Source organism: Manacus candei, unplaced genomic scaffold, assembly GCF_025592945.1.
Source record: "Manacus candei isolate 608988 ecotype Guabito, Panama unplaced genomic scaffold, ASM2559294v1 h1tg000049l, whole genome shotgun sequence".
Classification (NCBI taxonomy): domain Eukaryota; kingdom Metazoa; phylum Chordata; class Aves; order Passeriformes; family Pipridae; genus Manacus; species Manacus candei.
In genome coordinates this window covers 19,061,350-19,085,547 of record NW_026138097.1, presented here as the reverse complement: position 1 = coordinate 19,085,547, position 24,198 = coordinate 19,061,350, and the positions used below count along the sequence as shown (strand labels likewise).

The 24,198-nt window shown below is 40.9% G+C and overlaps 1 protein-coding gene across 2 annotated transcripts; it reads right to left on the bottom strand.

Annotated features, from left to right (window-relative positions):
• Positions 1-1,260: 1,260 nt before the first annotated feature.
• On the bottom strand, positions 1,261-20,399 carry LOC127476448 (MARVEL domain-containing protein 3-like). Of its 2 annotated transcripts, none has more exons than XM_051799377.1 (4): positions 20,289-20,399; positions 18,938-19,093; positions 15,510-15,679; positions 1,261-2,143 (listed from the first exon to the last, which is right to left on the bottom strand). In XM_051799377.1, the coding sequence occupies exons 2-4, from the start codon at positions 19,051-19,053 to the stop codon at positions 1,443-1,445; spliced, it is 987 nt and encodes a 328-aa protein (XP_051655337.1). In that variant the 5' UTR covers positions 19,054-19,093; positions 20,289-20,399; the 3' UTR covers positions 1,261-1,442. The 2 variants fall into 2 exon arrangements, with proteins under 2 accessions (XP_051655337.1, XP_051655339.1); XM_051799379.1 differs by lacking the exon at positions 20,289-20,399 and adding an exon at positions 19,454-19,473.
• Positions 20,400-24,198: the final 3,799 nt, after the last annotated feature.

Here is a 24,198-nt window from a genome sequence, read left to right as displayed (position 1 = left end):
GCATACCAGTCTAGAAATCAGTCTTAATTTCTTGACTCTATCACAACTGTGAGTCACAGCAAGTTTGGAAAAACTCTTTATTCCTATCTCTTCATAAGCATAATAATGCTCTAGAGCTTGTTGGTGTTCACACTGTTAAATGTATGTTTAAGGTATTATATAAATTATACTTATTGTAAAGGCTCACGTAATCACTTCTAATCAGAACCATAACATTTTCTTGTTTGGCTTACATTACCTCAAACATAACCCTTTGAGATCTCTCTGTGTGTGTTTGTATATGTATATATGAAGTATACAATAAATAAGCTCTACTATGGTTCAAAAGAGCCTCATCTGGGCAATGGCTGTGAGCCAGACAAAACTGAAAACAGCCAGAATCAAAATTGTCTCTTCCCCCCCAAAGCTGACAAACCTTATACACTTAAAGAGCAGCCTTCTTTTTCTCACTCCCTCATCTATGAAGACCAGTGATCTATTTCATCTGCCTCAAACAAAGGATTTTTGAAAGATGTTCTCTTAAATTTATTTTCTCATCCCTAGGGCATACAATTACTTCTGTTCACTCATGCTTTGCCTGTTTAGATATTGGAAGGATACATGTACTTTCTGTCACTGTTACAGCATTCCCACGGCAGCCAGCATGTTCCCGACTTGGGCTTTACCCACCACTGGCTGTGGAGTCAGCAAGCCAAACCTTGTTTAGGGGCTTACAGAAGCAAATGGTATCTTTACTAAGCTGATACTCAACCAGAACTCTCAGGTTCTGATCTGCGCTCAGTGAGATGGGAAAATACAGCAGGAAACTGGATAAGGACCAAAATGCTACCTTTGACATTGCAGCTAGTTCCTCCCGGCAGCATTCCTCAGGGAGCACATGATCGGTACATGTCAACCCCTGTGACTCAAAAGATAAAACGCTTCACTAGCCCAAGCAAAACAGGTCACAAATGTAACCTCAGACACGATTCAGAAAAGCATTCAAGTGTCCTTTGCTTTGTGAGCACTGTAGCATAAGTCAACAGGATGCACAACAGGTACAGAATCTGTTGAAGGCTGCCCATCCTAACTCTGTATTCAATTCCTTATGCCATGGGAGAGGAAAGGAAGTGGTTGTTAGCACAAGTTTGGCATCAATGCAGTTGTAACCTGTTAAACCTGTAACCTGTTTGGATTTGCTCTGTGCAGGATGAAAACATTACAATCACAAACACATTTTACCTACAGGAGTCCAGCTTGAGAGACCAGTGCAAAAAAACCTTGTTAAAACAAGTCACTCAATGTCAACTTTATTACATCATGTTATAGCTGTGTAGTTACATTTGGTGATTCTGTACATGCTTCAGCACCTTGTAGGGAGATACATTGTGGGCTGGTCTCCTGTTTGCCATGTCCCTCCCTGGCTGAAGCCCCAGCTCTCTGGCACAGTCCCAGAGCTGACTTCACACTAACGTGGCGAGAGCCTGGATGTTGTGGGAGCTTTCAGAGGTCCTGTGAACAGCATGGTGGTTTCTGATGCTTCTGTCCTTAACACTGACTTTGGGGCTGTGCTGAGCCTTGGCCACATGGCTCTGGAAGGCTCTGACAGTTCGGACAGCACGGATGCAGACCACAAAGCTGGCAAAGTACAAGCAGGAGGCAACGGCACCGAAAAGGCCCACGGCTGCATCACCGCCCTGGACCACGCAGTTCATGGAGGTGTAGCCGCGGCGCGCGTACAGCCTCTCACGCCTCTTGCAAACTTCTGTGGAGTTCACCTGGCTGACAAAATGCAGGTAGAGGCCCACTGCCACAACGTACGCTGCGCCAGCCAGCAGGTTGAAGGCACACTCGCCTACCAGCAGCCCTGTCCTGAGCTGCTGGATGGGCTTTGCCCCCACGACAAGGAAGACAAGGGTAAGTACTGCTGCTGTTAAGCTGAAGGCTACGCCGCCATACACACAAGGAGCTCTCATCTGGGTGATCTGCATGTCCAGCTCCCTCACCTCCTGGAGCTCTGTGCCCTCAAAGGGGCTATAGGCTGAATTCAGGCTAAAGGATCCAAAGCCTCCAAGGGATGTGAAGCCTGCAATAGAGGCTTGGGAAGCTCCCACACAAATCAACACCAGGAGGTTAACCGTGATTTCCACAAACTTCAAAATGCCTGTAAGGAGCAGAAAGAAGGGAAAAGGTGTCAAAGCCACATCTTCTGCACAGACTGTGGGTGACAGAAGCACACCAAAAACATGGACAGAGAGTGCTAGTACTGAGAGAGTCCTCTTAGCTACAGCTACAGAAGAAGCCTGAACTCTCGTGGACATTTCAGAAGTTGGGCAAATTACTTTTTTTAATTTGTCAGTGTGCCTGATAGATGGCTCTTCATCCAGGGAAAAAAAAATAAAAATTTTACTGTGCTTGCGTTATTGCCAAGGCAAGTGCACAGTGACTGTATTTTGGCCTGTAACTACTTGGCATAAAGACACTGAGCAAGAAATATCCAGTATGAACAAAATGCTGAGGTTAAAGCTGATAAAAACCCAGAAGTTTCTAATGGCTTGAAAAATTGTGCAAGTTATTTAGGTCCTTTAAAATGTTTACTGCTTTAGCTTACACCCTATTTTTGTTTAAGTGTCTGTTAATTTAAACGTATTATCTAACCAGATATAACTTGCACTTCATCTCCTTCAGAGGCAAAAATCTCTTCATAAATCTGACGAAGCAGTTCCTGATCACACAAAAAAAAAAAGGAAAAAAAGAAGGTGAAAGAGGCAAAAACCACCTTATATGTGAAGATCAGTGAATTTGATACTAGGTCATGTATTCTTTTCCACACCTGCACATTCAGAAGAAAGCCTTATCTGATTATTCTGTGACAGCTCACTAGGGGTCAGACTAAGATTAGTAAACATGACGGATGCTGACGTGTAGCATAGATAGAGCTGCCTACTGGGGAAATGAAAACCCCTATCCTGCCAGGCTTGTCGCTCCAAAGTTCTGAAATTAGTTACAGAATTGTGAATCTTATTATTCTGTTGCTGTCTGACAGCCAAGAATGTTAGATGCTTGACACAGTGGTCCTATATTTGTCTTTAAAGTGGGGCAGGATCTGTGGTTTGCATACAGACTTTCATTTTATGCTGCTAACATTGATCCACATGGCATTTTCCTCATGAGCAATGGCTCAGTTGCTGTCAAGGCTGTATGAGCTTGAAAAGAAAGGGCTGAAGCAGAGCAGCAACGCAAGGGAATTAAACAAATTTCTCTCTTGTGTTGCCAGATGCTTCCAACCAAAGAAAACCAGTGACAGCCACCATGAAGGATTATCGGATATTCCCACTCTGCCTCTTCTTGCTCCCTCCACAGAGTGTTGAGGTAATGAGCCCTTTCCTGCTGCTGCTTGCTTGGCACAAGAAAGTACTTGTGGCTGTTTGACAAGGGCCTCTGGCCACTTCAGGATCTCCTGCTTCCCCGTGTATCCAGGCTGGTCCCCTTACTTCTGCTAACGCAGCTGTAGGTCAGTACTGAGCCCATTCACATCATGGCCTTGAAAACCATCCCAGAAGCACGAAGGGGAGCAATGATAATGGTGGTAATACCTAGGAATAGAGTAACTGAAGCTCAGCATGTTTCACTCTGCTTGTATATGTATATACAAGTGTATATGTACACAGATTTCACCTAAAAAGATTTAGGTAGAGAAGGCAGAGCAGAAAAAATGCTCTTTTTCAAGAGGAACTAAGTGTGCAGTTGTATGTATGTGTTCTTCAGAGGTGATGCTGATTTGTGCATGACAATGTGCCTCTTCTTTGACCCTTCTGCACAACAATTTCTGTGAATCAGGGCAATAACTGTGCTAGTCACTAAATCTGTTCAGGAGCTTCAAATAATTCAAAGGAAAATATCTGTGGAGCTAAATGAAAAGCGAAATTTGAATCTTGGTCCATGAGTGAAGATTTGGAACTCTTTGTACCAATTGCAAACAATGCAGCCAAAAGATTCAATATTTTGTAGTAGATACAGAGTCATTGCTTTACTAGGACTGTTCATAGTATTTTGAAAGAGTAGTGTGTATACAGGACATTAACTGGAACTCAATCAGATTTTTTTTTGTCTGCTCAGTTGATTTGTACATTGTACCTTCCAAATACAGGGAGTCAGCTTAGATACTCAGGGCCCTTGGATGGTGTTGGATGCAGAAGGGCACTTCCCTTTTTAAAGGCTGACTACTTGATTTCATAGATGCTCCATCAGGAAGCAGTTCTTACAAGTCTACAGGGAGGAAAGACCATTTGATTAAGGGAAACATAAATTTTAAGTATGTTTGGGAACTTGGTAGTTGGGAATTCATGACCAGTCAGCTTTCTTCTACTGCTGACTTCAGAATTTCCTCTTCGTCTATGACTACTGAGGCCCTCTGACCTACTGAGCATCAACATTTCCTGTACATCACCTTGCTGAGCTTTAGAAATGGCAATTTTCTGTTTTCAAAGTAGTCATCACCTGTTACTAACCTCCCCTCATTTATAACTGACCCCAATCCTCAATGACACTGCTCCAAAGCTTTCTACATGTTCACACATGTTCTGTATGCAACCCCCTAACTTCACTGAGCTGACTGCTAATGGGACAACGAATATGATCAATGTAGGTCTACTGTATTTTTAACTGCAGCATTAGATGCTTTAATGGCATGGCTGAAAAATTTCCTTACACAGGGCATTCAGGTTGGACAGGTTTTGTATGCACCTGTACACTTGTCACACATGCCTGCTGTAGAATTGATTAGAGTAACTAAACATCAGAGAGAGGTTCATTAGCAGCTGCTCCACCCGTTATTTTTATCACATGGATTTACTTTTTTTATTTTTTTTTTAAAGTGCAATAACAAAGACTCCTGTATTAAAGAAAATTCTAAAATGATAAGCAGTATGTAGAATGAATTACAGGTCTGCAATGACAGCCAGCAGTTTTTGTGAAAGTATCAGACAATTAGTGGAAATCCCTAAGGCCTTGTACAATCATCAGGGCTTTGATGGAAATTTTATGGTCAGACCCCAAAAGCCTTTTGCAACCTTGTTCTGTGACAGTTACAAGCTGATCCCAAATCCTACTATACTAATATAAACAGGATAGACAGATTTGAGAAATAAGGAATAAAAGGACAGTTAAGTTTTGAACCTTAGCTCTGCCAAAGTATTGTAACATACATCCTAGCAGTGACCTATGTCAAGCAGTGTACTGCTGGCAGAAAGGATTGAGTTACAAGCCATGCTTCTGAGTCAGTGCTGCCATTTCTGCTTTCAAAGGCCTGTTAACTATGTCATCTTAGAATTATACCTGCAGCAACTAGACTGCCAAAAGGTCTTCCTTCTGGGGAAGTTACTTATCTCTGCAATTATTCCATAATCACACACAACAACAAATGCATTGCAAGATTTGAGTGTAAAATGACAGGAGGTCTGAACATCTCCAAATTCCATTGGTTATTTTTTCTCCTTTCTCAAGTTCAGAATCTTTAGATCTACCTAAAATGTTACTTGTTTGTATTAAAATCAGCACAGTGAACAGCTGGCTTCAGGAACTAACCCTCTCCTTACTGAGCAAGTTACAAGACTCAAGTCAGGGCTCCTGGATTACTATTTCCTTTCCTATGCTTCTTTCCTGCATGGCTTTTCAGCACTGAAGGTGAGGAGAATGGCTGCAATCTAGAGGACAGTGGATGTTGCCAGAGTTTTCCAAAGAATTGTTTCATTCATTCCATAAAATCTAAACCTGCAGTGAATAGTAACTTCAATGTATCATACTTGTTAATTTTGCTTGAATCTGGTCATCTTTTGCTGTGAGTAGGCTTACTGCTTTAACAAACAGCAGCCTTCTAATTTATACTATTAATCTACTATTCGCTTTCTCTTTCTTTTCCCTGCTGGGCTATTGCCATCATATCAACCTGCAGAACAATGGTTTTATCTTCTGTCAGATGGTGGGCTCAAACATGCAGCAAAGGAGCCAGGCCGGCCGGTAAGGGTACAGACCCACAGGCAGCTGACTTCAACAGCTCCTACTCTTGACTGGGCAGTCACTACTTTTCTCCCCTACCTCCTCCAGCTTCACCTTAGGCCCTTCCAAGAGCTGTTTAAATAAATTAAAATAGCAGGAAACGATTCAACTCTCTTCTTGTGTGGTGCTGTTTTTTTCTGCAACTTTAGCAACTTGAAGTGACTCAGAGCATACCTGATGAGCAATTACATTGGCATGAGTTTAGCAGCAGAAATAACACAGCCGGGACCAGAGAAAGACCAGAAATTCTCCTCAGGTGAGCTGTTAAATCTGTGTGCTCTGCCTCATAAAACTACACTGTGGCTGAATGTGTGGTACCCAGTAACTCAAGTCTACGCTCAAGTCTCACACATTAGAAGCTATAAAGAGGAATTTTCATCCAGGCACTGTGGCAGGATGGCCCTGATGTGCACATAAGATAAAATGGTCAATTCATGTTAATTCCTTTATTTCTGCAGCTCCTATAAATGAGTCTGCAGGACAGACAGTCCTGGCTGTTTCTGTTGAACACCCCTGGCCCCATCAGGGCCCAGCTAATAGAGGAGGCCTTCAAAGCGTCTCCCTCCACTGTGTCTGGCACAGTAGTCACTGTCTTCCTCTGTTGACTGCACATGGACTCCCTCCTGTCTCTTTGGTATTATTCCCTCCTCTTCAGTGAACATGCCTGTGTACTTCTAAGATACTCTATGTTTATCATTCTCCATTCTGGCTTGCTTTCTCCCTCTGCTTCCTTTGCAGACCACCTACCACTGGGACCAGTAGGACACAGCTGGCAGCCCTGTCAGTGTCTGGCTGCCCCTCTCAGGCACCTGGACCCCAGTTGCAGGGCTGGAGATACACAGGTCAGTGGTGCCCGATCCCATTAGGGGTCGCTCCAGGAGAAGGGAAGAAAGGAGTTAGAAGCTACAAAATGTGAAAAATCATTCTCTCAGCTTTTTTCACTGAAAGGTTTTTTTTTTTTCCAGTTTGGGTAGCTTTCTGCTTTTCAGAGGTAATCTTCCTTTTTTTTTTTTCCGACAAAGGAGCAGACAAGTATTTTGACCATATATAGTGACTTACAAAAGCAGCAGTCAGTCCTGAAAAGGATCTCAAATGCAGAACATCTCTTGCCAGTGCAGGCTTGGTATTCCCCAGAGACTGAAGGCACAGCTCAATGCAGCTTTGGTCACTGCTCTGCTAAACTGAGTTGGTGGCAAGAGAAAAAGATAAGGGCAAGGGGGAGAAAACATTAAAGGAAAGAGGGGTTTGGCTCTGCTTTTGGAAGGGGACAAAAAAGTGACAGAAGTGGGAAGGAACCAAAACAGAGGAGGAGAACTGAACAAGGGAAATGAAATGGAGACAACAGTTGAAAGAGATAAAATATATAAAATCTGGATGCAAAGTATTAAAATATCTTTCTAAAGATATTATTCCCTTTATGGACAAAGCAAGATCTTACTGAAACCAGTAACAAGAATTCAACCAGCTTCACTGATGCAGAATAAAGGCAACACACAGCTTTGTCATAAACAAACAAATGCCCCCCAAGCCCCCACCCCATCATTATTTTTGTAGGTCTCTGTGTTCTACAGACAGTGGTGGGATTTAGCTTTCACTAAGTCATGCTAAAATCAAAGGCGGAAAAAAAAACAACCCAACCCTAAAACACAAGAATTAGGCAATGTAACACCAACAGAATCTTGGCTTTTCAAAGGACCCAAGGGAAACACATACTCAGAGCCAACTGAATTTAAATTGCATGGATGTGCCCAACACACTTACGCTCATTTGAGATATCCGTCTTACTGGAAATCAATGAAAAAATAGTTTAAAACTGGGAAAATTAAAAGAGTGCTTTAGGAAAAAGCATTATTATTATCTTTTTATAAGTTGTCTCTCTTTAGTCAAAATAATCAGTCCGTTAGGAAATCTCAAAGGATGACCAGCCTTGGTTTTAATGTTTCAGAAAAGTCTCATGTTCACAGTCAGAGTGCTCAGATCCAAATGTATTATTATCCTGTTTTTTCTGTGTATCCTCTTCCCTTAAAGAACAAGTATCCCACCTGCTCTATTCTTTCTGCTTAATACCCTCCCATCCTCTAAACAGTGCTGTCCAATTTTCACAGGAAATGGTGGACTTCAATTGTAGAAAAATTGCATCAGCCTCTATCCCCATATTTCCCCACCACTGTAAGACAGTTTCAGTACAACCCAGACCCTGCCCGGGAACAACAGCTATGGTTTACTTTTTTCCAGTAGTTTTTTAAAGCATCACTTCTAGAATGTTCTTGATTTCTCTGCTACTTACTGAAGAGGAGTCATCTTTCCTAATTTTGGAGAGGATGGGAAGCAAAAGATCTTGCATTAGACTGTAGTATTTGACACCACTGTTCAAACACAACACCTGTAAAAGGCTGTACGTGTATTTGTAGCACTGGTAGGTCTCTGTGCGGTCATCTCATGTTCTGCATTTCAGAAAAAGGCCTTTTTTCTTCCTAACGTACCAATAGTTCTTTCAAGTGGTAAACAAGTGTCTTGGTATTGAAACAAACTAGCAGGAGTTTTTTTAAAAAGAGTTCAGAAAACAATGAAACACTCTTGTTCCTTATGCCAACTTTCCATAGCCACTCCCTCCTTTGAACTGAAACTGAGCTGCCTTTAGAAAGTACAGAGATTGGGGTGTTATTGTTCTTTAAGTAATCATAGTCTGGCTGAAGGTAGGTCAGGTTGGAGGCACCTGTGAACCTGAGTTTCTCATTCACTTTACCAATTGTGGGTTGTCACACTTGGTGAGCAACATTCCTGTCTCAGTGGATTTTTCTCCTTTAAGTGAGCTAAGATCACCAGCTCAAGAAATAGAGCTAGATTCAATAGATAGTCTGTCTGCTCTATCAGTTGGCTTTGAGAGCCACTTTTTTTAAGAGAAGAGTTTTTCTTTGTTCCCATAATTTGGGTCAGATGTGGGGAAGACAAACCTAGTGCTCTTACAAGATGGTGTAACTCTTCTTCTGTAATGTAAGACAGCAAACGTAACTAAGATTTCCCAGTACGGGAAACATGAACTGGAGTCTAACACATACCTAACAGCTACTGTCAACTTTGCCAATATCTTCCCCTGCCAACTGTAGTGAGTCTTCTCATCCCCTCTCTAAAAACAATCGTGCACGTTAGCTCAGTGCCAAAAGGTGGATGAAAATAATTTCATATGAAAACGTAGGCAGAGTGAAAGTCCCACGTGTTGGCAAGGCAGCAGTTTGCCAAAGGTAAGATTTGGCATCTGCAACTAGTGTAACTCCCCTGCGTGTTTTTATAGAGCTAACTGCTTATGGCTGTTTGTATTTCACAGCAAACAGGACTTAGCTCCAAGTGAAATACTTTAACTTGAGAACAGGAAGGTTACCTGCAGCTCTGCCGCTGTCTCTTGTTACTGGGCTACTTTAATTAAGCATTTTGAATAACTGGGATTATATTAATCTGTACAGCTCCATCCAGTTCCCACTACCAATATCCTCTATCTTCACCATTACAAGATTAAAAATCTTGACGGCAATTTCAGTCTGTTAGTCACGCTATATTTAAAATATATTTTGTAACAGATAGAAGGGGAAGCTGTCTAATTACAAGTAGACTATACAGGAGCTTAGCGCTCCCTTCTTACACAGAAATACATTGAAATTATCTGCCACAGGAAGGGTGTAAGGCAGCTTTGAGCACAATTTAAAGGAGCTAAGCACAGCACACTGTAGGGGCAAAATGTGAAGACAGTGGCTACAAAATACAACAGTTGTTGACAATGCACTTGTCAAATGCTTGTTTTCACCCACAGTTACCTGCACTACGCACATTTAATGACCCTTCAGTGGTTTTGAACATGTGTAACTGAAGCTACAGAAAATTTTTGTATTCCAGTCCCATGCTTCATGCAGACCACTATTCTCCCCCAACATCTCCACAGCACTGAAAGGGATACAAGTGCCCTGCAAAATATTTTTCCCCTCCTGCTCTGATGTCTGACTCCAAGAGGACCAGTATCACGGCATAACATAGAAATATAACAACAGCAGCATAATGGTTATGAACAATGGCATAACTCAAAGCAAGTGTCTATTAGTGTGAACCCTGTGTTTAGGGTAACTTTCCATCTCAGTATTTTTCCAAGTCTATGATTATTTGCCAGCACGCAAAGCTACGGGAAAAAAACCCTGTGTTTGTAAAAACAAAAGCTTATAGATGTTTACAGTTGAATTAATGCCGGCTTGTTAGTGCATGAATATATTCTGGAGAAAGTAATTGTTACTCCCTAATTCTATTTCCTCCTCCAAATAAATTCAGTTTGATATTTCCTCCTGGCTATGCTTGAAATTGGAGACTTTTCATGTTGTTACAAACCATAATGCTGTCTTTTTCTGAGAGGAAATTGGTCTGAAGGCTTTAACAACTGTGGATGTTAGAATGTAGGCTAAAGGCATGATTGTTTGGAAGTGCCTACAATATGCTTAGGAAATCTGACACTATTCAAGGCGCAAAGCTGTATTCATGGCAGCAAATAACAGGGATTCAATTATACTTGCTCCTCCACAAACTATTTTCTAACCTTTTAGGTGTTGTCTCCCTTAAATGCCAAGTGAGTCAAAGAATTAAAAAAAAAAAAAAAGGTTATTTGCTCAGAAATTATGACCAGCACAGTACAATTCTATGGAAGGCAAAAGGGCAGGCAATGTCCTGAACTGCATACTGACTGAAGATGGGAGGAACTTAGTTTACCGTCACTGTTTAAGCAAAAGTATAGGAGGCATTATCCTGGAACTGCATTGCTCCACCTCTTTCACACCAATATATAAAATAAAAAGAAAATTAAAAATTTTCAAGGTCAAGTGACCAAATATCCATGACGAATTTATGATCAGCAATTCACTCTTGGGTTCAACTCAGATTTTACTCTTGCTAAGACAAAGGAAGCTGCATGGCAGCCAGCCTTGAACACTTTTCTCATTGCCTCTGTTAAACAAAAGCACTGAATCTGGTTATATTTTCAGTAAGCCCAAGCAGGGTTCTCTGAAAGGCAAAATGATTACTAATTTAGTTTTTCTACACCAAAGAGAGAAGTACAGAATTTTAAACTGCACTGTGAAAAGTAAATTGAATGCTTCCTTCTGAGAGAATTTCAGCTCTAAGTATCCCTAGGTCAACAAACTCTTGTTTTCAATACGTGCTGCTTTAAATGGCATGCATTAATGTGCATAAGTTGTAAGAAATGGCTATTGCAAGCAGGAGTTATTTAGTTGATGAATGGTTTGTCTTTATCACAAACAGTTTATTTCCAATTCCCATAAAATTACATAGTTCATCTAGACAGTTTGACACCAATCTATAAGCTGTTCCTTAAATCCCCTTCACTAATGAAGAAGCAGAAGGTGGCAGACTTCTGTGTTTAAATTGTCTTTTGAATCTGTAATCTGTAGGCCCACGAGTGTAACTTTCCTGTGGAAAAAGACCCCAACATACAGAAACGAGATATAAAGATAGCATAGCAGGGAATAGTCAAAAATCTGTCAGAGGAAAGTCATTTGAAAGAATTAGCAGATGCATGAAGAAAGGTAGTGCTCTTAAATGACACAAGCTCCCGTGAGATAAAAAATCCTCTCACAGGTTAGCAGTGGCTAAAGGAAAATAAAAAGTAAACAACCAGTTTTCATGCATATAGAGTTAAGGAAGTAATCACTAGTTTGTGTTGCCTGTCAGCAGTATGCCCATGTTAGCAACGAAGAAGGAGGGATCTGTAGAGTCAAACAAGTGGACCTGAAGATGTAGGGGCAACACGACAGCTGTTTTCTGGGTAGAGATGTACTATATTTTGGCTCTAGTTCGGTCCAAAGTGCAGACCGCCTGCTATGGGTTACAGCTCACCCTCTCATTTAGTTTTATCCAAGGGAAATACAGTTTGTGCATCCGGGGTTTGCTCTGCAATATGGCCCAAAGAGCTGTAAGTGAGGGTCCAAAGTGATTCAACAAAAAATGGTTGTCGATGCACAGACTAATGAATTAAAAACACTGAAAAGTGAGATGGTGAAGTCTGCTGTAATAATAATCACAAAAAAAATCTTCATGATTGCTAACTGTAAAATTGGTAGGCTGCTGAGAGCTCAAGCTCTTGAATAAGAAGTTAATGAAATCAGTTTGATAAGCAACCTCACACTTCATGCATGTAGAGAAACACCACCCACACACACCCCCAGCCCCCTCCCCTACAGAGCACACAGATGGACTCTAAACAAAGTATTTGCACTCCAGAAAGACATCACATATCCTTCTCTGAAAACATCAGCTCACTGTTCACTGATAGTCAAACACCACACAAAAAGCTAGGAAGCATTAGAACAGGACTACAGAACCAGAACCTCTATGCAGATATCTGATTCTTTTTGGAATTTTATCTGGTATTTTTACCGCATTTCTGGTCAGCCCATCTCCAAAAGGTACGGTAGATCTGGAAAAGGTGTAAGACTGGCAAACTAACCAAAACTGGGAAGACTTTGCTCCTGTTGGTTCTTCACAGCTTGAACATTAGTCAGTTTTGGCCTTAGTGAGAGCACAGGCACACCCAAAACCAAAAATCTCACAGAGAAGGTGTATATATGAGATTATCACTAGGTATGTTGGATACCACCAGAAGCAGAGATACCTTCTTTTAAATGTTTTAAGGAACAAACCAGTACTTCTTGAAGTGGCACAAAGAAACTTTGGTAAGGTAATGCGAAGGCCAAACATTCAAAAGGGGATTCAGAAGAGAATTAAACAAATTTGATAGGTCTATAAAGAGGAGTTAAACATAATAGATGTGAGTGCAGTTTTCCAGTTCAGGAAATTCCACCAATCCAAAGTCTGGAATGTATTCCAGAAGACAGCTCACTCTCTACTGGTCCAAAATTTGATGGTCCTCCTAAGTTTATCCTTTAGTCCATTATTTGGGAGGATGAGTAATCAGGTGCCTTATATGATCCAGTACTGCTACAGCCATGTGATCCTACCTGAATGCCTTTGCATAGGTATCACTCATATAACGTTTTAACAGACTTTTTTCCCCTTCTGTTTTCAAGACAAAAGGATTAAAAAAGAGCAGAATGTTTTGAAGTTTCTTAGATGGTATCAAATGTTCCTACTGGAAAAAAAGATCAATATCAGCTGTTTCTTCCATTATATGTGGGTTGGGTTTATTGTCCTAATGTGGTTGTAGTGAAAAAAAAAAAAAAAAAGGTGGGCAGGGATTAGGGAGGGAAGGGGGGAAATAACAAAGACAGGAGAATGAGGTCCTAAAATGTCGTAAGATCCTAAGGTGTTCAGAGGTTCCATAAAAAAATAATTGCTTATTTCTGAAACTCACCTTTAGCTTTTTGGGCTATTGCTTATAAAAAGCATGGATGAAGAGGGCAGTACCTGGGTGAAGCAAATATTTTTCAGAACTCTGGTTGTATAGAATTCCTCCCTAGTTTTCTAAACTGCACAAAGAACATAACTGTGTGCTAGGCAAAAGAAAAAAGAAACCAAAAAACAACAACTTAATGGACGGTCGGAAAGTAAGGTTCACATTTCAGTTGTTGCTCTGGAAAAGGCTGTGGTACATCACCTGATGTCCCAGCCTTGTTTGAGTCTAGTTTATTTTAGAATTGTGGTGATTGGAAAAGGGGGAATTTCAGCAGAGTGCTGAAAAACCACTGGCAAAAGAAAGAGATGGTTAAGAAGTATTTACAGGAACTTCTCATGCTGTAAAATGTTGTAGCTCACATGTACTGACTTTTTAGTAAACAATTCATGTAGCTTTTCACTTATAACATCTACTGTGACTGCAGGGAACAGAGAATTCTGCAAAACAATTCTAGGAAAGTCTGCTAAATCCCAGTGCTTTCAAAAATTAAACAGGGGAGTAACATTCTCATAATCTTATCAACCTCCAATATATTTTCATTTTTTGAAATAAAGTTGCTAATATAAGGGCTTCTTTTCTACATGTTCTCTTTTGCCTCCTCCACTGCAAGCTCAGACATTAAATTTTTGGAAAATAATAAGCAATACCAGGGGGAGGGGGGGGGGAAGTGAAATCATCATTATCAACTGATGCATCCAAACGTAGGACATTTTAAAAACATTAATGATGTTTAATGCACTGAAATAATAAGAAGCAAATGCAGGGAAAAAAACCACAGAAATTCACATTAAGCTACTCATAAGTCTAAACTAGTGAAACTCAAAACTAAAAATATTTTGCCACCTTATTTTGCTATAGCAGTGATAAAATAAGGCATGGAGTTTTCTAGAGCTTTTTAGACAAGTTAAAATAATTCACTGTGGCTGAAGAAGAAACTGATGATACAATTTTATCATGGATAAAAAATCAGTATGTCTCCGTGTTATTAAACGTGCTCTACAATTGTTTGCAGTTACATTTCAAGACAAAAACCAAACTGCATACAAATACAGAGAACACAATGAGAAAATAGTTCAGCTCACTCTTAAAATTGTTCATCTATTCACATACAGAGAAATATTAAGAGCAAATGAGTGTGTTATTTAACTTTCCTACATGGAGTGAAGAAATAATCTAACACTATGTACTTTAAATTACTTCCAACAGCTAAACTCTTCATTTGTCTCTTTACTGGAGGACACTGAAAGTCTGTTTATAGACTTCAGCCAAAGATTTTGCACCTAGCTACAGGTTCAACTCAGACTGCAGTGGACCTTTCCTACAAACAAGGTGAGAATGCCCGTTGTCCTGGAAGAGGGAAAACTTCAAAGGGGTAATGGATATTTTAGAGCGATTTTTTTTTTTTTTTTTTTTTAGTTTATGGGAATGAGTTTACTAAGGCTGATTTCTTCTCACATTAATGCTCAATTAATGCTCATTTCTGTGCTTGTTGCAGTTGCTTTCTAGCTATGAAAAACCTAAGTTATTTCTCAAAAACTGTTTTATTGGATTCACATCCAGAAAATAGTTTTGTCTCCCACAATGGTACTTTATAAAGATGTATGAGTGACGACTGGATTAAATCCAGAGTCTATAAAAAGTCTGAGAAGAATGTGTCGGAAATAAACTAGCATCAAACCTTCAGCAGCCATCTTTAAATTGCCTACAGATGCAAATATCTATTTTATTTCTAAATCCCAAAGGTTAACTCTTGCTGCACAAACTGGCTGATTACACACATGACCCACTCTGATGCTCCGGATGAATATTCTGGAGATGTATTTTCAAGTGTCTAAATAGCTGTATAAATCTTGCCTTTAAATGTCTAAAATGGCATAACCCTCAGTTATGCCATTCATTAACTTTAACTCTCCCAGTTCTTGTGGGCTTTTTTTGTTGTCGGGTTTGTTTGATTTTTTTTTTAAATATTCCTCTAGCTTTACTTTGTTGTGCTTCTAAACACAGAAACCAAAAACAAGACAAGTCCTTGGAAGGAGAGGGGTGGATGGCAGGCAGTAAGAGTCTCACATACCTCTTGTTGTGCATACCTTTGAACACTTCATTGAGAAGGTTTCCTTGGGAGGATAAAACTCTGGTTGTGGGCCAAAATACTCCCGTGCTGCTCCTGAGGTTTTAGAATAACGGTCTGAGCAGACAGTAGAAGTTCTTGAGTGCTGGCCACCTCGAATGTCTTCTGTTGATCTACAAGGGAGAAAATAACTAATGTTTGTTAATTAAGTCATACTCTCTCCTGAACATTAGAACATGAGAAACCATCCTCTTAGTGGAAGCAGCTAGCTTGCTTCACAGGCATCTGATCTTTCTTCTTGCCTGTTTTGAAAGCAAATATCCCAAATACTTGCATAAATCCACGTTCACAAGGATATTTGCACTTTATGGCCCTTAGTTTGGAAAAATTATGTCCTCACTGGATAGGCTGGCCAAACTGTTGAGGTTACTAGCAAAAGGTAGGCAGGAGGAACAACAGCTTTTTTCATGAAAAACAAATGTTTTTAACTAGTCCATAGCAGCCCAGGTAATAAGTTCGTACTTCCAACTACTGTGTCCCACAAGGATGCCTTTTAAAAGAATAAAAGCTATTAAAAGAAACAGATAAAGATTTTAAATTGGGGAAAAAACAGCCTATTCAAAGTTCTTGAGGTCTTTGAAATATTTGAGAAGGAATCTAAAAGCAAACCCCCCAAAAACCAATTTCTCATGTCTCTAAATATACTTCAAAATGATCCATTTTGCTGCAATGACATACAGCTCCACATCTGAAATCTGATGTTTTTTTAAGGTTGGTGAGATTTAGAATATTCTGTAGGAAAAGTGCAATTTGCCCTCCTTAATGCAGTTAAAAACTCAAGTTAAAAGAAACTTTGGCTGTAAATGTTTTAGTGTTTGGTCTAATCAAAATTTTCTCCCTCATTTGAAGGAGAATTGGAGCTTGCCTTTCTCAAAGTACAGCTGGGATGAGTTTGTTATTAAAGGGTATTTTAAGTCTCATTCAGCATTATCATTTTTAAAAGTCTTTTTTTCCTATTCAGTTTTTATCTGAATGTCTTATCCATAGATCAGCATTTTCAACTGTAGTTTTGTTTCCTAGTATCATTGCACTTTACTAAGGTTTATCTTCATCCAATTCCAGACTCAATGTTATCTCATTCATCCACATTAAATCATGTTCTTTGTAGTTTTTACATTTTAATTAAGACATTCAATAACAAGACCAATGCTAACATCTCCGTGTTTAGTTGCCAACAGCTCTATTTGGCTGAAACATTTCTGATTTTTCTGACCTTTGTCCTGTGTCTTGTGCAACTACCAAAGCATCCTGTGCAGCTGTGTCACATAAATTAAATAAGCTGTGTGATTTATAAGACTTCCAGTAACTTGAAAGCAATCCCTTTGGTACTTCTGATGCAGCTGCTTCTCTCTATTGTATCCCGCTACTTGCCAGAAAACAAAACAAACCAAAAAATCAAAACAAAAACTCCCTAATGTTCAGCAACAGAGCACAATTAGGAAAAAAAAAATCCTTTTTTTAGATTTTTTTTTCCTCACTATGGCCTATTCTGGCCACCTTCGCTCCTGTTTTTCTTCAGGACTTTCCTGTTCTAGGTAATTCTCCTCAGCAATGAGAGGTTGCCCTAGGAGTTTCAAACATTTATTCATTTGGAAAGACTTTCTGTCTAGAAAGTCTTGCTTATAAGAGATGAAAGCATTAGCCACCTAAATTTGCAGCTTCCACAAAACTCTTCCCATCTATTTCATTACAGCATCTGGAGGTCCTTTGGTCAATCAGCCAAAGTTTTCACCAAAATCCACAAGAACTCCATGAGAATCAAGTGGGGGAAATCCTGTTAGGTTAAGCCAAACCCCTTCAAAACAACTGATAAAACAATTTTTCCATTAGTTTTAGTGAGATCTGATGCCCCCCAGATTCTCAACTTGACTCTAAGAATTATCTTCATGGCTATTGCAGATCTGTAGATGCAGCTTCCCTTCCTCTAATCCCTGGTGGGTACAGGGATGATCTGTGAGTCTTTATGGTCTGTCCACCAGTTTTCAGTCTATGTATCCAGACATCTGAAACCAACAGCAAAACCAAGAAATACAGAGAAGTGCTTTATTAGAAAGTGGTGGTTTAATTTATAGCTAGCCTTTTACACATTGCTTATAGTATGCTATACATAAAAAAAAAAGAAGGCCACACCAAAAACCCAACCGTTTTCTTTTTCCCTTTTACTCTCCACAGTGCTATTACTGTGTTACTGGCATTAGCTGCTCTCACTTCTAACATGTTCAAGATAATTTAACTATATTGCCTGCCAATCTCAGATTTTCTAAGGACAGGCATTCAGCTTCTGAGGATGATTCTCAGGCTGGCCTTCTTTCACATTTCTCTCCAATTTTTCATAATTTAAGAGAGACAGAAAAAAAATTCATTAGGTATTTTCATAATACAGTAGGTTTACCACTATCCAAAAGCTTTATACTCAGCCATAAGTACTTAAGTAGCCCTTCTAGTCACAGTGCTCTCCTCTGCTCCTTTTATTCTCATCCCATTTTTCTTGCTAAAATGCATACTATCAGGGAGTACTTCAGTATTTCAACTTTTCAATAATCTTAATTATATTTATTTCTTCTCCCTGCTTGTCTTTGATCTTAAATTCCCTTACAATCATGTCCTCAGAGACTAATGGGAGTGACGAAGACTTTACTGCCATGGCCAATTTGCCAGTGCTGTTTAGATCTACAGACCTCTTTCCTACAAATGCATCCATGGGTATGATCTAAAAGAAAAACAGCCTAAGCTCTCATTTTGCATGCTGTAGGCTGGCCAGGCTGGAAGGAGAAGTGTAATATCCTACAAGTTTATTTGGCACTCGAAATCCATTAGTTGATCTGCTTACTGTGGTGATAGGGGCTGACCCACTATCAAGTGCTGCAAACAGCCTCAGACACTTAAACAAGTGCCATTTATTGACTGGGACTGGAGAAAGTAATTTTGTTTCAGACTAATAGGAATGTGTTCACAGCTGAACTAGAGCAACCTGAGAGCTCGTGAAATCCCTGTGCTGGTCTCAGTCATGTAACATTCTCATTTAAGCAATGCATATTTGGCAAGCACCAGCTTGCTGTCACCTGCTGATCAGTCTCTTCAGGAACCGTACTAAGACTCATGGCCACACTTCACCTACTTGTGACCCAGCTTGTTCCAGATAATCCCAAGAAATTCACATCTCTGCCTGTGTCACGCAGCCTTTCTGCCCCGTCTCAAAGTCAATACAAACAAAAAGGTTACATTTCTAAGTGTAAAATGTGTTCCAAATGTGGTGTGCTCATGCTTCATGATTTCAAGGCTCAGTAATATGAGGGTATTAAAAAGCAAACAGAGAAGGCAGACATTATAGACCTGCTGTGATGTATTTCTTGAGGAAGATAAAGACATACCTTGCATTGTTTTGGTATGGTTTTCTCGCTCTTCTGTCTTCTTTGTATCTGTCGGATCTATGGTTCTCATGGTGCCTGTATTGCTTATCTTGGTACTGACTGCCGGCAGGAGACATCTTGTTTCTCAGATGTATTCTTTCGTTCTAAAATAACTTCCTGAGTCAGAGAAATAAAACTGGTTCATTTTATAGCTCCCCTTAAAGTTATTCATTGACCAGCACTCACTTCCATTTCAAGCTGATTCAAGAATTAGTACAGATTTCCTTAAGAAGTGAAGGAAGTCAACCCCTTTAAACTACAAGTAAGGCAACTTAATTAAAGCAGGAAGGTTTTTATGTTTTCATCAAGTAAATGCAATGTTTCTATACTCAACATTTATTGCACTTCACTTATTTACTAGGTCTGCTCTGACTCTCCTGCCTTTGCTGCCAGGATAAGGCACAGTGTCCACCAAGAACATGAATCTTGGCTTGCCTAATGTTGACTCTTACTTAATATATTAAGCCCAGCAAATACCAGTGCCTTGCGTGAGTGTTCACATAGCTGCCACCGGTGGCAGGGCAAGTCTGAAAGGGCAGGCTGTGACCTTTGGCCTGGGAGTTTCTGAGAGGAGAGCACCCATGGGTGTAAACAGTCAGCACCAAACGCTGCCTGTGATTTGCATAAACATTGGGTACGGGCAAAGCTGTGCTGGGCCGAAAATAAGGTGACGAGAAGATATACCCTGATAATTTCGTGTTAAATATTATCAGGATGTTATTTCTTGTACCTTTTCAAGTTTGGTACAACTAAGCCCAAACCTGTAAACCAGGGAAACGCAGACTTCAAAAATCGGAGCAATCTTTATTCTCATTTGCCTTCATCACAGCCCTCCAGCATCCCTGTAGAAATGCCTGCAGTCAATTTAATTTGGACTGATCGAGCTGAAAGCTCGCTTAATGACTTCCCTCCATCTCCTTAGAGTGTTAGGACGTAAATAAATATAAATATAATATTTAAAAAAATATTATTTTTTATTTGTTTACATCTAACAGCGAAAGAGACAGCGCCTTCCCCGGAGGCGGCTCAGCTCCCCCGCTCCGGGAAGAAGCCATTCCGCCTTTCCCCATGGGAAAGGTTCCTGGTGTCGGTCCCGCCGCCACAGCACCACCGCAGCGAGCCGAGCCCCCCCTTCGCCCCCCGGGGTTGGCCCTGCCACGGGCGCTGCCCCGCCACAAATGGCGCACACCAGGCCCCTCCCGCCGGGGAAGGAGCCGTCCCCTTCGCCGCCCACCCGCCCCCTGCTCCTCTGGGAAGAGCCCGTCTCCCTCGGCACCCCGAGGGCCAAGGCCAGCGGACGCCCACCCCTCACCTGAGGGGAGCGCTGAGCTCCGTCCCGCCCAGCAGCAGCTCCCGGGAGCAGCCGGGACAGCCCTCCCCTGCCCGGCTGCGCTCCCACCTCCGCCCGCCGCACCTCCCTCCCGCGGCGGCCCGGCCCAGGTGCGGCCCTGTCCGCGCCCTCTGGGGAACGGCAGCCGCGGCGGCGATGAGGATCACGGAATCAGTTATGTTGGAAAAGACCTCTGAGATCATCCAGTCCAAGCTATGACCTAACACCACCGTGTCAACTAGACCATGGCACCAAGTGCCACATCCAGTCTTTCCTTAAACTCCTCCAGGGGCGGTGACTCCACCACCTCCCTGGGCCCATTCCAATGTCTAATCACCCTTCATGTGAAGAAATTCTTCCTAATGTCCAAGGAAAACCTCCCTTGGCACAGTTTGGGACTATGTTTTGTTGTCCTCTTGCTAGTTACCTGAGAGAAGAGATTAATCCCTTCGCCCCCTCCCATAAAATCCCTTTCTTTCCCAGGGCTTTCACTGCAGCACGCTTGGGGTACCAGTGCTTCTTGGATTTGGCCTTAAGATATGTAACTGTTAGTGCAGTCCCATGCTAGAGCTAAATCCAAAATCCCTGTAAGTAACATGCAGGTATCAGAGGAGCTGCTGTCCCTAAAATGAGGAGATACAAGAACTGAATGCTCAAGGCATGTATTTTGAACTGTGGTAAGACTGTGATTCCCAGTTCTGCATGAGCTGTGTTAACAGCTTCTTTTGCTGTTTACCATTCTCGCCTTGCCTAGACCTCTTCTGCTGTTCCCGCCTTCACATGTACAACTCAGCTCATCTTCTCCTCTCTGTCTTGCACCAACCCTAGTGCTTGCTTGATCACATCATAATCCAATTCAGCTTGCTCTCCAGCCAAAACCAATTTACTTTCTGCTGGTTTAGTGAGTTGAATTGGCTTTGTGCTGCAATCAAATGTGCACTGGAGCAAGGGCTTGGCAAAAGTACATGTCCCACAGGGAAGAAACTGGGGAAGGGGTGGGGGAAGAGGGCTACCTCTCTTGGCAGCACTGAGTGGTGAACGTAACTGAAGCCCTAATGTGAAGTTGCAGTTTGAGGCAGTACTACCCATCAGTTAGTCGCTACGCCTTCTCGGTTTGCGGCTGTCATCTGGCTAGCAAAGGCAGCTTAACAGCAGGAGTGGTTTACTGTTTCGTAGTTCTATTTGTTTCTAATTCCTACTGTTTCTGTTTAAAGGTCATTTAGGCTAGTTTGGCAGATTTTATCCTGAAGATTAGGGTGCCTGCATGAATTCCATTCTCCTGTCTAGATGACAAACATTTGGGAAATAGATTCATCACTTGCATCCAGCAGAAGATATCTGCTCTTTATGGGGGGCATGAGGAATTACATCTCCCTTCTGGTGGGCAGGTTTTATACAACCAGTCAAAAAATTGCAGGGAGACACCACTGGAAACAGACTTTTTTGGAGGGGCTGAAATACGGAAATATCCTTGACAGCCACTTTTTACAGTATCACTAGTAGTTTTGTTTAAACATTTTTCTTTCTGGGCTGAAAAGGTTCAGTTGTAGCCATTTTGGTTTGATGGAACATTGGATGGAACTGAAGGAATTTTATTATGGACTGGGTAAAATTCCGTGAAGCTGACGAGCAAAGTAAGTGTTTAAAAAGTAGTTAAAGTCATTATGGAACCAAGTAGTTGAAATAACAGGGTCACAATCAACACAGAATTACATGGCGAGATCTACATAAAAAAACTTTATGACATAAGGGATTTTCCCTGGGAATTCATAAAGCAAACACAGGGTAGGTAGTGACTGCTGGAGTTGCCTATATATGACGTAAGAATATGAAACAAGCCACAAAAAATGATGCCGATGAGGGAGAAACATCCAGAAGTGGCAGTAGGAATGTGTCTCTAAGGAGAAAATCATGAAGGGATTGGATATGGTACTGTCTAAATTTGAATGAGAACCACCCAGGAAAAAGATATGATTATTTGTTCTTACCTTATTGCAGGTAAAAGAATGCTGTGTTTTATGTAAGCAGAAGGGTTTCTGTCAGAGATATATTTGATTCTGTCATGAATTTCTCCTTTAAATAGAAATAACTTTTGGGACTGAATTTTGACTAACTGATGAAGTCCAGGGGACTGATGTGAAGAAAATGAAGTGTGAATAATTTCTATACTTTTTTTTTCCTGGTAATTTACTTGAGTAGGTCACATCTGTGTCTTGGATCAACACAGTCCTAGATACTTGCTCCAGTCTAACAAAACAGAACAAAACAAACCAAAACAAAACTCTAAAAACCAATCTAGGTATAGAATACAAAGTGCTATAAATAGACCTCCAGGGACAGATTTCTCCAGGCAGGCAGGCAGGGCACCACTGGAGTCTGTTCAGTTTGACAGGAACACTAAGCTCCTGAGATCAGCAGAACTAAAATTAGCGTTGGAACACTTTTTTCTGCCCTCGTGGTGTTGCTTTTATATGAAATCTGTTGTTTATTGTTATAAACAACACAAAAATATTTGGGTTGAAGGCTTTTATTTATTTTTTCTTTTCTTTTCTTAAAGAGATTTTGAAATCCCTGGTCTTTGGAATGGGAGGTAAATTGAATTTGGGAACTAAGTAATTGGTTATGTGTTGGTCAAGTTTTTTCTTTCTTAGTGAGAAAAAAAATCACAACACCAAAAATTGCTTCAGCCGTTGCTTCAGCCAAAGAAGTGTAAACAGTCACAAATGATTTAATATTAATATTGTATCCTTGGTGTGTGTTATTATGAATACTTATTTTTAAAAGCAATAGAACCAGTCCTAGGCCTTCTTTTATTGTTGTCTTTGGTAATGTGTGAATTGTTTGGTTGGTAGTTATTTCTCTCACAAGGCTGAGTCCTTCCCAGCATCTCCTGAGCAATTGCCTAGTTCTGATTTAAGCATCTACAATAGCTTTCTGAAAGTGGGATTTTATCTCACTGAATCTAGGCTCTGACTGGGGAACAGTCGACTTCTGGGACACATCCAAAGTAGGCTGAAGGCAGTGAGGATGTTTCTATTGAAGCCTTGAATCCTAAAAGGCTGTTATCTGTGGGCCCCTTTGTATTTATATCAGCTTGAAGTACAGAGCCGTAACACCAGCCTCGGTAATGCTCTGCATCCCCACAGCTGTCACTTTCATGCTGACTTTCCTCAAATTCTGCTGGTGCTGGCCACCCAAGCTGTATCTGAAACCTTATAATTCATTTTCTTTTTCCCTGCTCCTAAGTGGAGTTGTAGTAGGCTAAAGCCATTTTTCTCCTTCTAAAATGTTGAGCGAAACCAAACCGGCTTTTGAAATCTGAGAAACTGTTAGCATTAAAATTTCTCCCTCATTTCTTAACAGTCCTTTCTCACAAATTCCATCTATGTCATGCTGGACTTGGGGGGAACCCCTGTCTGCGTAGATCTTGGAGACTATCTGCAACCCCATACTTAGTTTTCCATAATAATTTACCACTTAAATGCAAATGTAAAAGTACTTCAGGACTGAATTTGCTTTCAGAGGACTTTTAGATCCTGTGTAGATCACTGCAATCTTGACTGCTCTTAAATTGACACTGGTGGACCTTTGTGATCTGCCTCTGTCTTGACCATCCTGGAGGTCTCAGTAGTCCCGGGCTTTGGATTCTGTGTGCCAGCTTGCAAATTGCATAAAATTTAAGCAAGAGTAGCTATCTGGGAACTCAGGCCACTTTTCTGTCTCTTGGCATGAATATATTGCATTCCATTTTATATTAGTAAAATATTTATGAAGTTTTATTAACATGGAGGGGCTCTTGCTCTTTCACAAGAGGTAGGAATTATGAGCAGCCTGCCTTCTCTCTGATTTAATCTACTCTCCAATCTAGTGTTTTTCTTTTCTCATCTGGACA